At 42.3% G+C, this 16438-nt stretch overlaps 1 protein-coding gene across 1 annotated transcript in view; it reads right to left on the bottom strand.

Moving 5' to 3' along the window:
• csmd3b (CUB and Sushi multiple domains 3b) overlaps window positions 1-16438 on the bottom strand; it is a 2128577-nt gene that overhangs the window by 1017469 nt on the left and 1094670 nt on the right. Inside the window, exon 7 of the mRNA XM_078541225.1 lies at window positions 5479-5556. Within this exon, the coding sequence (XP_078397351.1) occupies window positions 5479-5556 (78 nt within the window). The remainder of the gene's footprint in view (window positions 1-5478; window positions 5557-16438) is intronic.

Below are 16438 nucleotides of genomic sequence, written 5' to 3'. Positions count from 1 at the left end.
CTATGTCTAATTTTAAACCCCATGAGCTTAATATTCCTGCATTTATTTTTTTGTTTTATTTACTTCTCCTTAGGAAAGTTATTTTCTTTTTCTGTGGTTCTTTCACTTCGTGTATGTGGTGTGCTGTTCGTTTTTTTTGTGCTTTTTACAGGCTATCGGTGTTTTAGATCAGCAGACAATCTTAAAATGTCCCAACTTCCAACAGTTTTGGCACTCTATTCCCCTTACTGGGCATTCTTCTCAATTGTGCAGGTTTCTCCCACCGCACCAAAAGCATTTCAAGATGGCACTTGGCATATGTTTGCCCATTTTCATGGACTTGTGTTTTGGTGCACCTTCCCTCTTCAGGCCTACATATTGAATGGCCTTACTCATTCATGTCCAAGGAACTTCACTTTCTCTGCGGACAAACACTCTATTTTGTTTTCTGAGCTCAGTTTGCCTCACGATTTGTACTGCTTTAATTAAAGTTAAATCTTCTGTCATTTGCAAGAGATCTGATAGAGCTTCACCTAGGACCCCAACTAATACGCAATCAAAATCCATTCTTCCCTCAATATTCTGTAGTCACAATTTTCTGTAAATCTGTATAGGTTGTCCATGAATGAATCACAGCCTTTGTTTTCACTTGTTAAATTTTGCCCGATCTATAATTTGTGATGAAAGTATAAGAATTTTCATCATATTTTTCTGGTTTATTGTGAATAGGTCTATAAGGTTCATTGTGAATAGGTAAGTATAGTTGGGTCTGTGTGTGATTTAATTACATTTTGTAGTCAAGTAGACTGCAAGCTTTAAGTTATGAAAATAAGCTAGGTGCTTGACATGCTAATGAGTAAACATGGATGCTGGCTTAGCATGTTAAGGTGTGAAGGGAAATTGCATTTTTAGATAAATGAAGGAATATTTGGATTTCAAGGAGATCTTACTCTGTTTACATGTAGCCAGATAAGCAAGGCTAAGGAATGTGCTTATTTTTCCCAAAGGTCATTGACAATATATAGTGGCAACATGAAAGTTTTAATAATATGATGAAGTTACTGTTTCAAAGACATGTGGAACTTTAGAATTTACATATTAAAAAGAGAGAAACATATATAAAGGAGAATTGAAGGTGATGTGTCAGAAGGCCATGTAAGGTCTAAAAGGGGTGCGTGAAATAGCCTTAATGAAGCCTCCAGCATTTGTGCACAAGCCTGCTGTCCAACAAAACTGAAGTTGGGGAAAAGTCATTTGGAATTCCACTGTCTGGGGTATTGTATTAACTTGCTGAGTCTGTTCTAAAATCTAAAATCTATTTTGGACTGTTGCCTTAAAGGGAGTGTAACTGGGGGTCAGGTTAATTAGGAATGTTAAGAGCAATTTGTACGATTATGTATGTGTTTGAAATCTTTTATATTTTGCTAATAAATACTTCAATTTAATTTTTAAAATCTCTAAAGGTCTTGGTGGACTTATCACGACTGAATTCAGAGCACGTATCTCATAATAAATACAACTTGCAAAACCACTGTGATAGTACAACCAAGTTTCCCTCATGAATTTTATCTGCCTGGCACACATCATCTGCCACATCATAACAAATTAAAATTTTGCAAACACTGAAATATGAATCAAATGCCTGGAGGACATCATTGTAAGAGCTTGAAGTCACATTAATTCCTTGTTCACTATTACATCATTGGCAATAGCTCCAACTGCATAGCATAAAGTACTGACCTGTTCCTTTTGTTCAAACCAGAAGTGGTTCTATAGCTGGAAAGCCTTTTTCTCAAGTTGTCCCAGTGCTGAGTTTAGTGTAAGTGTTTAACACTTTGGAAAGGTTCTGGGAGTGGCACTGTAGATTCCATGCTTATACCAATCTCTGGACTTGTTGCTGATTCACTCATGTTGTTTGTTGATTCTGGTCTGTGCTCAATGCTGTCCAGAATCTAGGACTGTGTCTAAGCTTGCATCTACTGCACCAACAATGCTCAGAAATTTTTGGTAAGATTTCAAACCATTCCTTTCATCATCCTTTCAAGAATTTGCAGGCTTGTTAAGCCTGTAGTCTCTTTTGGAGTTTTTATGGGTTTTTTCCTCGCTGTTTGCTGCCACCATGCTTCATTCTGTGTTTGGTATCTAGATGGCGTTCTTCAGGGTTTGTCTATTTTCCTGAAGTAAGCTACTCAAGACTATAGTTTGTTGAAACCATTATTATTTATTTACAGCTCTATGTACATCTTAGGAACTCTGGATGAGGTTGGAGTTCTCCTGGTCTCTGTTAATTAGCCATGTGTCATGACATCATAGTTACATCAGCATCAAGCGCTTTTTATGTTAGCCCTTTACTCTACACATGGTGATGCATGGAGAGGCATTGGGTGGGTGGGGGATGTGAAAAGGTGAGTGGTGAGGTTTAGGGGACCTTCAACCACAGTTAGGAGCCATGCTGTTTCCACCTAGAACCAAGGCAGACCCTCTCACCAGCTGACAGCACACTGCACTTTTCCTGCACTGGTTTGTGGCTCGCAAACTGCACTACAAACCCTATCTTTGTGGGAAAACACAAAAACCCTGCGGAATGTCACACTTCAGTTGTGAATGCAGTTTGCGAGCTGTGAAATGGTTGACTTGCAAAATACACTCCCAAGTAGAAAATCAAAGCCTTTACTGTTTACAATGAGAGCTGAGAAAGCTACATAGATCAACACATCCAGAGGTATCAATTGAATAAAAAGATACAAGTAACTGCATGATGCATTATGCTTCCTTCTTCCTTGCTAGTTTCTTTAACTTTCTCCTTTCCTAAAGGCATTGAGATCTTGCTGGAGTGTGGTTCCACTGGCCATTCTACATGCCTGGAATTTCCACAATGAGTTTTCTGAATTACCTTGTGCCAAATTACAGTTTAAATAGCTGAAGCTATGTTAATTGTCAATCCATAAATGACCCATTATCCCTACTCTCTGTTTCCTGTTAACTAACCAGTCCTCAATCTATGCTAATATGTTGCAGCCAACATCATGAGCTCTTAATTTGTACGATAACTTTTGATGTGGCACCTTATCGAATACCTTTTGGAAATCCAAGTACACCACATTTATGGGTTCTTTATCCAGCTTGCTTGTTACTTTCTCAAAGAACTCAAATAAATTAGTCAAACATGATTTCCCTTTCACAAAACCATCCTGATTGCCTTATTTGATTATGATTTTCTAAATGTCCTGCTATTACCTCCTTATTAATAGATTCTAACATTTTCTGGATGAAAATGTTAGGCTAACTGGCCTATAGTTTTCTGCTTCTTGTCTCCCTCCTTTCTTGAATAAGGGTATATCATCAGCCCTTTTCCAATCCCCTAGGGCCTTTCCAGGATCTAGGGGATTTTGGAAGACCACAACCAATACATCTACTATCTCTGCAGTGATTTTTTAAAGACACTATAATGCAAGTCATCAGCTCCAGCGGACTTGTCAGCCTTTAGTTCTAAAAGCTTTCCCAGTACCTTTTCCCTTGTAGTTGCAACTGTTTTCACTTCCCCCATCCCTTTTACCTCTTGATTTTCAAGCATTGGTTTGTTTTTTGTGCCTTCATTGTGTTTTTTGTAAAGACATACACAAAATATCTGCTCCACACCTCCAGCATTTCCTTTTTTCCATTAATAATTCCCCAGATTCACTCTCTCAGGGGCCAAAGCTTACTTTAGTTACTCTTTTCTTTTTGAAATACTTATAAAAACTCTTACTATCAGTTTTTTGTATTTATAGCTAGCTTTCTCTCAACTTTAATTTATTCCTCCTCATTATTATTTGGTCATTCTTTGTTTGTTTCCAAAATCTGTCCAATCTTCTGACCAACCATTCATCTTTGCAGTATTGTATGGTTTTTCTCTCAATTTTGTATTATCCTTAATTTCCTTAGTTAGCCACGGGTGGTGCATTTTTCTCATAGGGTCTTTCTTTCTCAATGGAGTCTGAATGACCTTTTTTTCCAATATGAAAACATAAAATGCTGGAAAAACTCAGCAGATCTGACAGCATCTGTGGAGAGAGAAACAGAGTTAACGTTTCGAGTCCGTATGACTCTTGTTCTCCAGGCACACCAAAGGCAATTTTGATGCCAGGAACCACCCTGGTTGAAATCAACTTACTCTGCACAATCTCGTTTGAACCTATGACCTTTCTTGCCTGTTTCATCTATTCACTGGATAAACTGGCCAACCAGAACTATATTTTTCAATTACATTGCACTGACAAAAGAATAATGTAGCTTAACAACAACAATAAATTGCATTTATTTAGCACCTTTAATATAGGAGTGTCTTAAAGGATGAAAGAGAGATAGTGAGGTTGAAATGTTGAGAGAGAAAACTCCAGAGCTTAGGGCCTTAACAGCTGAAAGTACAGCCACCAACGGTGAAGTGCTTAATATCAGGGATGCTTAAGTGGCCAGGATTGTAGGATTGCAGATATCTTGGAGGGTTGTAGGGCTGCAGGAAGTTACAAAGACAGAGAGGAGCGAAGCCAGGGAGGGATTTGAAATTGAAGCATTGTTTAAAGGAAGCCATTATAAGTCAGCGAACACAGGGGTAATAAGTGGACAGGACTTGGTGCGAGTTTGGATACAGGCAGCAGAGTTTTAGATAAGCTCAAGTTAATTGAGGTGGAAGATGAAAGGCCAATCCAGAAATGAATATGAATAGTCAAGTTTAGAGGTAACAAATGGATGGATGAGGATTTCAGCAGCAGATGTGCTGAGGCAGGGGCAGAGTTGGACGATGATACAGAGATGGAAATAGGTGGACTTAGTGATGGTGTGGATGTGTGACTGGAAGCTCATCTCAGGGTTAAATATGGCACCAAGGTTACAAACAATCTAACTCAGCCTCAGACCATTGCCAGTGAGAGGGATGGAGTCAATATAAGTATTACTGCAAGTATTTTGCCTGTTTATATTCACACTGTACTGGTGCAATATGAAGTGCTTGCTTTCCAGTCACCTTAGTCTAGAAGCATATCAACCTTCATTGGCATTTTTAATTACGGCAAGATATTTCACGCAAAACAATTTCCCATTAAAAATAAACATTAATCACAGTTCCATGCTATCTCCTGTACGTGGCTTCTGAAGTGGGTTTTCATGCAGATGTAGTGAACATCAATGCAAACACATTGCTCCCTAAGCCTCATGCAAAATAAACATGCAAGAATGATTTAAAAAGTCAGACCTGATTTCTCTCATAGGTTTTGATGTGAACTTTTTTAATAGCAGTTTTCCTCATTCTTGCTCCAAAAAAATCAAGTCACTTTCAGTGCTGACGATAATAACAGTAAGGATACCCATGCACACTCTCACAAAGCTGTATCCATCACAATGACTAGCAACAAAACATTAAACAAGGATGAAGCACAAAAAACGCATACAGAGAACACATCACAAATGACACAGACTCATTTCACTATTCCTCTAGAAAAGGTAACAAAAAGGTAGACTCACAGATAGAAAACTTGTTGCTGTTGTCTTTCCCTGGGAACAATTTAACTCCTCTAGATTTAAAATCTATGGACTTTTTCACTATTTAGAAAAACAAACAAAAATATACATCAGAAGAAACAATTTAAAATGAAGCTATTTTCCTTTAAAATAATCTTGTTATTTAATATGCTGCAGTGTTGATGGGATGCAGTTTATTGCAAAAAATAAAGAAACGATGTAATTCACAAGCAGAATAACGCTTATTCATTTTTTAAAAATCTCCAATTAAAGATAACTTCAATGAGAAAAAAAATGGTGCATCGTTTTTCTTCAGTTCCTTTATCATATGATACGGAAAAGGCAAAGAACGATTTTGACCCTCAATAGAGCTCAAGGGCCAAATTTTCAGGAAATTTCCCGACTCGGTAGGCCTGCCTCAGTTTCAAGTGCCCGGTCACACACAATTTTCATTCTGAGTGGGTGGGTGAAGGATAGACTCAGGCCTGCTGACCCTATAAACAGATTCTAGGTGGCCACGGGAGCAGACGGGTGCTGAGTGGGCTGCTTAGAAGACACGTCTCGGTTCTCTGGGACTTTGTCCCAGTTATAATATGTGGTTAGGCCCTCTAGCCTGCACCCCTCAAATTATCTCACCCCTCTGACACTGTTCATGGACCCTCGTATTGTTCATGCCAACTCAATGCCAACATACGTCCCTTCCATGTCCATTAACCCAGTATGCAACATGTACATAACTAATGAGCCATATAATAACAATGGCAAGTGTGGGACTGCTGAGACAATAAACCACCCATTCAGAAATGCTCTTTGAAAAAAAAACTGCTGCTCCTATAACCCTATAAAAGTGTCAATCAGGCAGACCATTGAAGTATCAATAACAGAGCCTTCAAATATTTCACACCTCTTAAACTTGTCCAAATAGACGTTGAGACATTGACATAAGAAATCTCAGAAATAATAAATTATTATAATCACTTAAAGATGGCAATTAAGGGAAGTCAACGATTCACTTCACTTGTCAAAACAGATTCTCTGATGAGCTAATGCTTTTATTGGTCTGGGCTCTCAGGCAAGCATGCATAATGAGGACAGGTGAAAACCCAGGTGTCTGGTCATGAATTGGGGCATGATTCGGCATTGAGTTGGCATGGATGGGCCATGGGGAGTGGATGGGGGACATGGATAAGACATTTTGAACTTACCTTTCAAAATGTCCCCAAATCCAGATTATGGTCCTCAGAGGGGCCATGAACCACAAGTCATGGGGTAGAACTCTACGGCCCCTCACCAGCAGGTTTGATGGGGGCGGAGGTTCCGTAAAATTACCAGTGTGGCCTTCTGCTGCACTCCCCACTCAACCTGACCCGTCCACAATTTTACGTGGATCGAGCGAAGTCTAGGGCAGCCCACCTGCCCACACCCAGTTAAGGCCCTTAAGTAACCAATTATTGGCCATTTAAGGGCCACTTCCCATCCAGCCTCAATTTTGAGGCAGGCAGAAGGAGTTCAAGGGCGGAGGGGTGGAAAGGAGGGCGCTTCCCTCAAGGGCCTCCTTTCCTTATCAGGCGCCCGAAGTGTGCCTCTCCCAGGTGTGCCTTCCTCCGTCGGTCTCTCCATCAAGACCCCGAGCCACCTTTCCCCACCCCCTGACCCTCACCTCACCTCTCCTCCCCGCTTTGAGAACCCCCTCACTTACCTGGTCCTGGACTCCAGGACTTACAATCTAGGAGACTGCTTGTAGTCCCAGTTCTGGCCTCTGCTGCCACTGGCATTGCTGGGATGACAGAGCTGCCATCCAATCAGATTGGCTGGCAGCTTTCTGAGTTGGGTTAAATGGCTGTGGCGCTGTTGTGATCAGCAGGGATTCATTCCCCACTGTCTCTTCAGGTGGCGGAGCAGGAAACCCCGCCAGTTGAAAAATCTTGCCCCGAAACTGACCCGACTCCACAAAAATTATGGGTGGGCTAGGAGAATGCCTAACCCTGCAATGGAGACGGCCAGGTCGGGAGTGCAAGGTGTGGGCTCGCTACCATGCCCTTATCCCACACTGGCGAAAATTGCTGGCTTCGGGGAATGGGGGTAGGGATTCCAGAATCCCTGCTCGCCAATTTTAAATGGCTCCAGAGTCGTCCTGACTCCGCGAAAATCCAGCCCCAAGAATCTGTTGTGTTGCCCTCCTTGTGATTGTAAATCCAGAGAAAGGACATCATCCAGTTAACACAAAACAGGATAGTTTGAAAATGCAAAGATCAAAACAAACACACAATTGTACTTGTCCAGTTTATTTTTCACGAAGTAATGAACATTCTGGGCATACATGAATTATTCCACTTCATAAACCTATTGCACACAAGTTTTGTTGATGCTTTCGGATAGAAAAATGTGTATTTTGAAAGCTGCCAAGTTCACTTGATAGGTTATAGATTGTTTTACAGTATTAAAGACAAAGGCTCCAATCTTGCAAGGATGTTTGGATGCTATATTGATAATCGTCACCACAATGAGTTTTAATAAGCACCTGAAGTGGCAATATCCATGAGAAATATTCTAGTTTGTATTTTCAATATTACGTTATTACTATGCTTGATTGTCATGTGCACAATGATACATTTCTTGATAATGACAAACTTTCAGGCCTTTTTTCTACAATTGCTTTGCATCATTTATTTAGGATAACACATTGATTTTATATTTATATATTTGTTGCATAAAGAAGCCATGTTCAGAAGTTTAGTGGCACAGCACGTTGAAAAGGTAATGTGCTATGCTTTATGAGAGTAGTAGAAAATATTTCATAATCATAGTTCCCTACATGGTGTGCCCCTGACATTGGTCATCCTGATGTGGAGAAGCACCTTGTGAGAGTTAGCCATTTCCTGCAGGAAACTGATGGGTAAATTATCCTGAATTATCCATATGATTCTCATAAAGGTCAGCTGCAAATTGGTGCAGACTTCAGGTCAGGCCATTCACCTGCTTGTTTGGTTAGAGGAAATCCACTACAATCATATGGTCAGTTTCATTCAGTTTCCGATGGTGTTTTGGTATATGAACAGGATTAATTTAAACGTGCCTTTGTGAAATCACTTGCATTGCTGGAGTTTCATATCTTGCTTGATTGTATAAAAAATTGTGAGTAAAGTGCTTTGTCTAAAGTTTGGAACAAATGAAAACATTAATGTCTGAGCTGTGAATTTTTATAGCTATAGTTCTAGAAAGGTAGTGCACACTTTTACATAATCGTAACCACAGCTTTGTTTTTCATACTAATTGTATTCATAGATAAATGTTCAAAAATCATATCTATTAAGAATAAACACAAAACTAAACCTGTGGGTAGAAATGCAGAACCTGTATCTTGAGGGGAGAATTTTCTCCCTGTCGGGGGGTTGGGTGGGAGCCGGTGGACGCGCAGCCGATTGCCGCCCGTGATCGGCTACGCGCCACCATTTTACGTGGGCGGGCCAATTAATGCCCGCCCAGCGTGACGTGTGCCCGGAAACGCTGAGCACTTCCTGTGCAGGCAGGGTGGTTGCCTGAGTCGGGCCAACCTTAAGGTTGGACGGGCAACTCAGTTTATTGCTTTAATTGATATTTAAATGGCCTTAATAGGCCCTTTACAGTTCAACGGGCATGCAGCCGACTTGGGTGCGCAGCCGGCGAGCAGAAAATCTGAATGACGTGTGGTGGCATCGGGACGCACGCCCGATGTCACCGCATGTCATTTTACATGTCGGCGAACAGGACCCGCCACCCCACTCGCCGACCTGAAAATTCTGGCCTAAGTGTTTGATAGCTCAACGAATGGATTTATGAAAGGGAAAGGGTTTATGAAAGGGAAATAATGTTTGACAAACCTACTGGAGTTTTTTGAGGGCATAACTCACAGAATAGGTAAGAGAGAACCAGTGGATATGATGTATTTGGATTTTCAAAAAGCTATTGATAAAGTCCTACATAAGAGGTTCGTGTGTAAAATTAAAGCACGTGGGATTGGGGGTCATATATTGGCATGGATTGAGAATTGGTCAGCAGACATGAAACAGGGAATAGGAATAAATGGGTCTTTTTTCGGAGTGGCAGGCGGTGACTAGTGGTTTACCACAGGGATCAGTGTTTGAGCCCCAGCTATTCACAATATATATCAATGATTTGGAGGAGGGAGCCAAATGTAATATTTCTAAGTTTGCTGACAACATGAAACTTGGTGAGAATGTAAGCAAAGAGGCTTCAAGGTGATTTAGGCAGGTTGAGTTATTGGGCAAATACATGGCAGATGCAGTATAATGTGGATAAGCGTGAAGTTATCCACTTTGGTAGGAAAAACAGAATGGCAAAGTATTATTTAAATAATGATAGATTGGGAAATGTTGATGTACAAAGGGATCTGGGTGCCCTTGTACATCAATCACTGAAAGCAAGCATGCAGGTGCAGTAAGCAGTTAAGAAGGTAAATGGTATGTTGGCCTTCATTGCAAGAGGACTTGAGTACAGGAGCAAGGATGTCGTACTGCAGCTGTACAGGGCCTTGGTGAGACCACACCTGGAGTATTGTGTGCTCTTTTGGTTTCCTTACCTAAGAAAGGATATACTTGCCATAGAGGGAGTGCAGCGAAGTTTCACCAGACTGATTCCTGGGATGGCAGGATTGTTGTATGAGGAGAGATTGGGCCGACTAGGCCTGTATTCACTGGAGTTCAGCATAATGAGAGGAGATCTCATTGAAACATATCAAATTCTGACAGAGATGGACAGACTGGATGCAGGAATGATACTTCCTTTGGCTGGGAGTCTAGAATGAGGATTCACAATCTCAGGATACGGGGTAGACCAGTTAGGACCGAGATGAGGAGAAACTTCTCTACTCAGAGGGTGGTGAACCTAAGGAATTTTCTACCACAGGAGGCTGTGGAGGCCAGGTCACTGAATATAGTTAAGAAGGAAACAGATAGATTTCTGGACTCTAAAGGCCTCGAGGGGTGTGGGGAGAGGGCAGGAATATAGCATTGAGATAGAGGATCAGCCGTGATCATGTTGAATGGCGGAGCGGGCTCGAGGGGTTGAATGACCTATTCCTACTCCTATTTCCTATGTTTCTATGAACTGTATAATTTGTATGACAATAATTTAAGTTTAAAGCTGCAATCAATCATTTTAAAGTGATAACGTGTCACATTAAACCTATTCAAAATGAATGTAGAAGAAAGCCCAATACACCATTGGATACAATGCTATGGCGGACTTGTGGGGTTTCTTAATTCTTTGATCAGATGTGAGCATTGCTAGAAAGGCCAGCATTTGTTGCCCATCCCTAATAGCCCTTGAACTGAGTGGCTTGCTAGGCCATTTAGAGCGGTTAAGAGTCAACCACGTTGCAGTGGATCTGAAGTCACATGTAGGCCAGACCAGGTCAGGATGATAAATTTCCTTCCCTAAAGAACATTAGTGAACCAGGTGGGTTTTTAGAACAATTGATGATAGTTTCATGGCACTGTTTCTGAGACTAACTTTCAATTCAATTTGATTAATTGAATTTAAATTCCACAAGCTGCTGTGTTGGGATTGAAACCACGTTCCCCCCACCATCCCCACCACCAGCCCACCCTGAATATTAGCCTGGGCCTTTGGATTATGAGTCCAATGGTATTACCACTATGCCATCATTTTCCCTCAAGTAAAGACTGAGGTAGTGGTAACAGGCACTGGTGTTCATAAACTGCACACATGTGGCTATTAAGGTGCCCTCAGATCATCCAGCAGTATTCATCAATTGAAGGAGATTTCACTCCAGTAATGTTCAGATACTAAGCAACTTTGATATGCAAGATTATTATGCTTGCCTGTGCAAGAGATCCAAGAAGCTGCCATGATGCCTTCATCTAGTCAAGTCTTCCACAGATATAAACACCTCCAAGCAGAGTTCCTGGATGGCTCCTTGGAGACAAGGGCTGCTGTCTAAGGATGTGCCTGATGACAGCTGTAAGAAACTCTACCGTTGATGCTCAGAGTGGTACAACCAAAGTCACATGGGCACAAGAGTGGCCACTAAGCAAGCCATCTGGTGCGATTCAGGTGCCTGGACTGCTCTAGAGTGCGCTTCAGTATGCATCAGCAAGGGCTCTCATGATAGTGCTCTGATACGCTTTCCACAACATTGTGCAGTGGAGAGGACTGAAGCTGTATCAGCAGGAAATTGATGATTGCTCTGCATCTTTAGAGAAGGGAAAGGTAGAGGCGGAGCCAAAGGAGGAAACGATGAGGAGAAGTCTGATGTGGTGAGGGCATCTGCAGCCACTCACTTAGCTGCCGGAGATGCCCAGTTCAGGCTCTATCAGGCACACTTTAGCTGAGACAGTGAAGTGATCTGCCACACCAATTCAGAAACCATCGTGCTCTAAGCCACCCTACCCTCACTACCCAGCCCTAGCACAAAGCAAGCCCACAGTCAAATCCATATCTCTCACTGACACCATCACTGATCTTTTACTCTTGTCGTACAATTTTCCTTGAAGCTGAAGGCCTCTTGGCAGGTGGCAGGTAACAATGGGGAAGATGGGATAACGAAAACTTGAAATAAAGTTTACGGTTCACAAACATTTAACAGAAATGTGACAATGTCACACAGTGTTAAACGACCATGCAATTACATTTGTAAAACTACAAATTCTTTCTCTTCCTTTTTTATTTTAATACTCCTACATGGTGCTACCACTGTGGCTTCAGCAGAGCTACAGCAAAGCTGCTCATTCCCCTGCTCTGACTGCCCAGATTCTCATGGCTTGTGCCCTCTGGATTATGGAGTCCATGAGGGCCCTGCCTAAGACTGCCCCACTTGCATTAGTGAAGGGGCAGACATGGCCATTGGGGCAGGAAGTAGCACGAGGGGCCCTGACTGTGGACTTTGGTGTGAGGGAGGGGCATGTGAGCCAGTGGTGAGGAGTGGAAGTGCTGTGATCATGGACCCCACTTGCGCCCACCCTTTTCTATCCTTGTTCTCGTGGCCCACCTGCATTTCTCTGCTAGCCAAAAGTTGGAGAGCATTTGGCTGCATTTCAGTCTAGTGCTGAATTTCTAAGGCAAAGCTCTCCTCCACGCTGTGTATGCATGCACTCAGTTGTCTGCCACATCTGATGCCCCGTGTAGGTGACTAGTTTTTCCATGGAGGTAGATATCAACACATAAGCCTGAGACTCCATGGCACTCACACTAAAGATGGATTCCTCAAATCTCTCTTTCCATTTGTGTGCCACTCCTCTGGAAAGGTTGGTGGAACCTCACATTTTCTGCAACTGCTCCAGAATAGCCCTCTTTGTCTATTATCACCAAAGCTTAATGTCTGCATCCAGTCAAAAAGAGCTTGTCAGGCCCAGCCCCCTACGACATAGACTACACTGCTGTCTCTGTCTCCAAAACCTGCTCCTGCTCACTTGTGATGTGTGGCACACCATGTGACAATCCATCCACCTGCCTTGGAGACCCCACCAAGGTGTGTGTAGCTGAGCTGGTGGAGGGTTCACATTAGTCACATGACAGTGCTTCCCCAGAGCGAATGACCTCCTCTCTGAGGAGCCTTTGCCCTCCTCAAGCACCATCTCCTGAGGGATCCTGCTAGACCTGTGGAAATTGAAAGACATAATTAGAACTGACAAAGTGAGAGAGTTCTCAATCATCATTCTGCAGATCATCATTTCTCATTGCCTGCTGATACCGAGTCAACGTGAGTTAGTACTGTATGCCATGCAGCTCTGTGATGTCTAATTCTGTCATCAGGTAGCTGGGAGACCCCCATCTCCGTATTACCAATGGCCTGGCACACTGAAACTCTTCTTATATTCAGTGTATCCTCCTCTACAGCAGTGAGCGAAGGCAATGACTGGACGGCCACATCTGGTTCTCTCCCTGGTATTCTGTCCTCACATCTCCTGCAAGGAGAGAAAGAAGAGAGCTATGGATGTGAGCTATGGGAGAAGATGGAAGAACAACATTTGCACAGGGTCACTGTGAGGGATGAGTGTTACACAACAATAAACTGCGGCTGAGTGCCAGTGGCAGTTGTCAGGTGGGATGTGTGGAGGTGCCTCAGGATAGAGGGATGAGTGCAACTCCAAGGTGTGTTGGTCTGAGGAATGAAATGCAGAAGATAGCTGGGGAACTCAAAATGACTGGGTGTGTACTTGAATGTGGCATACCACTCACCTTTCCTGGCCTGATCAGGTCTTTGAACCTCTTGTGGCACTATATCCAGGAGCGAGGCACCACAGTCCTCCTACTGATTTCTTCTGCCACTTGCAGCCAGGTCTGTTTGTTCTCTGAGGCAGGCTTCTTCCTCCCATCCATTGGGAACATAATCTCACTGATGACCTCACAGTCTGCAATATCATGTTCGGGGATGCATACGATAACCGTGGTGCAGCTTTCCCTCACTAACACTCCATCTGTCAAGCAGCTTTCTCTCTCTTGTAGAACGCTTCCATTCCGACCTTGCAGGGTCCTTTAAATATTGAAGCTTCATCAGTCAGCTGTACGTTGTCATCATACCCGCCTGCTTAACTTGGTCATGAAACCCAGAAGTCAGATGCAAATGCCATGACTTTCTTGAAAAGGTACTGAGAAACTCGCTGCTTAAACTTTTGGTTTCCCAACACACTGCTGGCCTCCCAAGTGGGTTGGAAGGTTAACATTCAGACAAGTGGGAAAACAATTTCAATTATATGGTTCGGTTATAAATTGCATGATATAACTGGAAAAATCTTGCATATCGATGTGATGATTTTTTCAGTGTGATTGCTTTACAGTAAATAGATTTGGATTTTCTTTTATTCCTTTAGGGGATGTGGGCGTCACTGGCTAGGCCAGTGTTTATTGCCCATCCCCAATTGCCCTTGAGAAGATGGTGGTGAGCTGCCTTCTAGAACAGCTGCAGTTCACATGGTGCAGGTACACCTACAGTGCTGTTAGGGAGGGAGTTTCAGCGACAGTGAAGGAAAGGCGATATATTTCCAAGTCAGGATGGTGTGTGACTTGGAGGAGAACTTCAAGGTGGTGGTGTTCCCATCTATCTGCTGCCCTTGTCCTTCTAAACAGTAGTGGTTGTGGGTTTGGAGTGTGCTGCCTAAGGAGTTTTGGTGAGTTCTGCAATGCATCTTGTAGATGGCACACACTATTGCTACTGTTCGTCAGTGGTGGAGGGAGTGAATGTTTGTGGATAAGGTGCCAATCAAGCGGGCTGCTTTGTCCTGGACAATGTCAAACTTCTTGAGTGTTGTGGGAGCTGCACTCGTCCAGGCAAGTGGAGAATATTCCATCACACTCCTGACTTGAGCCTTGTAGATTCTGGACAGGCTTTGGGGAACCAGGAGGTGAGTTACTCGCTGCAGGATTCCTAGCCTCTGTCCTGCTTCTGTCGCCACAGTATTTATATAACTAGTCCAGTTCAGTTTCTGGTCAATGGTAAGCCCCAGGATGTTGATAGTTGGCAGTTCAACAATGGTAATGCCATTGAATGTCAAGGGGCAATGGTTACATTCTCTCTTGTTGGAGATGGTCATTACCTGGCACTTGTATGACATGAATGTCACTTGTCACATGTTAGCCCAAGCCTGGATATGGTTCAGGTCTTGCGACATTTAGACATGGACTGCTTCAGTATCTGAGGAGTCATGAATGGTGCTGAACATTGTGCAATCATCAGCAAACATCCCCACTTCTGACCTTATGATGGAAGGAAGGTCATTGATAAAGCAGCTGAAGATGGTTCCCTACCCTGAGGAACTCCTGCAGTGATGTCCTGGAACTGAGATGATTAGTGAAATGCATTTGATCTTATCCTTCCACAACTCCACTATCTTTCTGCCAACATATCCAGCTCTTTCTTAAATGAGTCCTGTCTACTGGGGTCAATCATCCTTTCTCGCAGAAGGATTGATTGCCACATGCAATGAATTTGGGGATATTTATGCTGGGATAAACTATGACATAGATCCAACAGGGTTTTAAAACTCAAATTGGTGGAACAGGCCACTTCTGATCTCCATTATAGAAAAAGATTAAAGTGCAAAAAAGATTTACAAAGCTGATGCCAGAAATGAGAGGTGCAAGAATGAAAGTTCTGGGTTTCATTTCTCTACAAAAGAGAAGACAGAGAGGTCTCTCAAATGATGAAGGGCTTTAGTAGGTTAGACAGAGAGAGAAATGTTTTTCATTTCTGGGGGACATCCAGAACCATGGGCCATAAATAAAAGATGGTCACTAACAAATTCAACAAAGAATTCAAGATAAAACTTCTTTGCTTAGGGAATAGTAAGAATGTGGTACAGGTGAATAATATAGATGCATTTAAAGGGTGGCTAGATAGTCATGAGGAAGAAAGAAATAGAAATAGGGGAGTGGGATGAAATAATGTAAGGTGGGAGGAGCTTGTGTGGAGCTTAAACACTGGCATAGTAGCTTTGGGTCATATAGCTTGTTTCTATGCTGTAAATTCTATATAATTTAATGTGAGAATCCTAATTCAACCAATAGGTCGAACGAACTTAAGTTAAAATGCAAACTTCAAATAGTAAACTGTGAACTTAACTGGAGTTATAAATCACACACAGTACATTGAAAGTCAATTTTCAAAAAAATCATACCACCATCAAAAGAAATGCAAAATATATTCTAATGTACGTGAATGCTTGCTCCCACATTGATGTGTGTTGCAAATGCCATACAAACTCACTGCACATCATATTGTAATGTATTTATCTCAATATACATAATTCATAAACAATGAATTCTGCTAGAACCGGTATGTGTTTTACATGAATATGTTGATGTCAGTAGACCCAGAGGATGGAAACATGCTACATGGCTGAACATTTCAAGAACCATTGTAGTTCTAGACAGGAGTAGAAATACTATTCCAAAAGGTCACAGTTAAATATGAAATAGGATTGAAAGATACTCATGGTGTTTGTAA

This window comes from Cetorhinus maximus, chromosome 4, assembly GCF_964194155.1.
Source record: "Cetorhinus maximus chromosome 4, sCetMax3.hap1.1, whole genome shotgun sequence".
Classification (NCBI taxonomy): Eukaryota; Metazoa; Chordata; class Chondrichthyes; order Lamniformes; family Cetorhinidae; genus Cetorhinus; species Cetorhinus maximus.
Note: the sequence above shows the minus strand (reverse complement) of the source record. Positions and strands in the feature narration are given on the sequence as shown.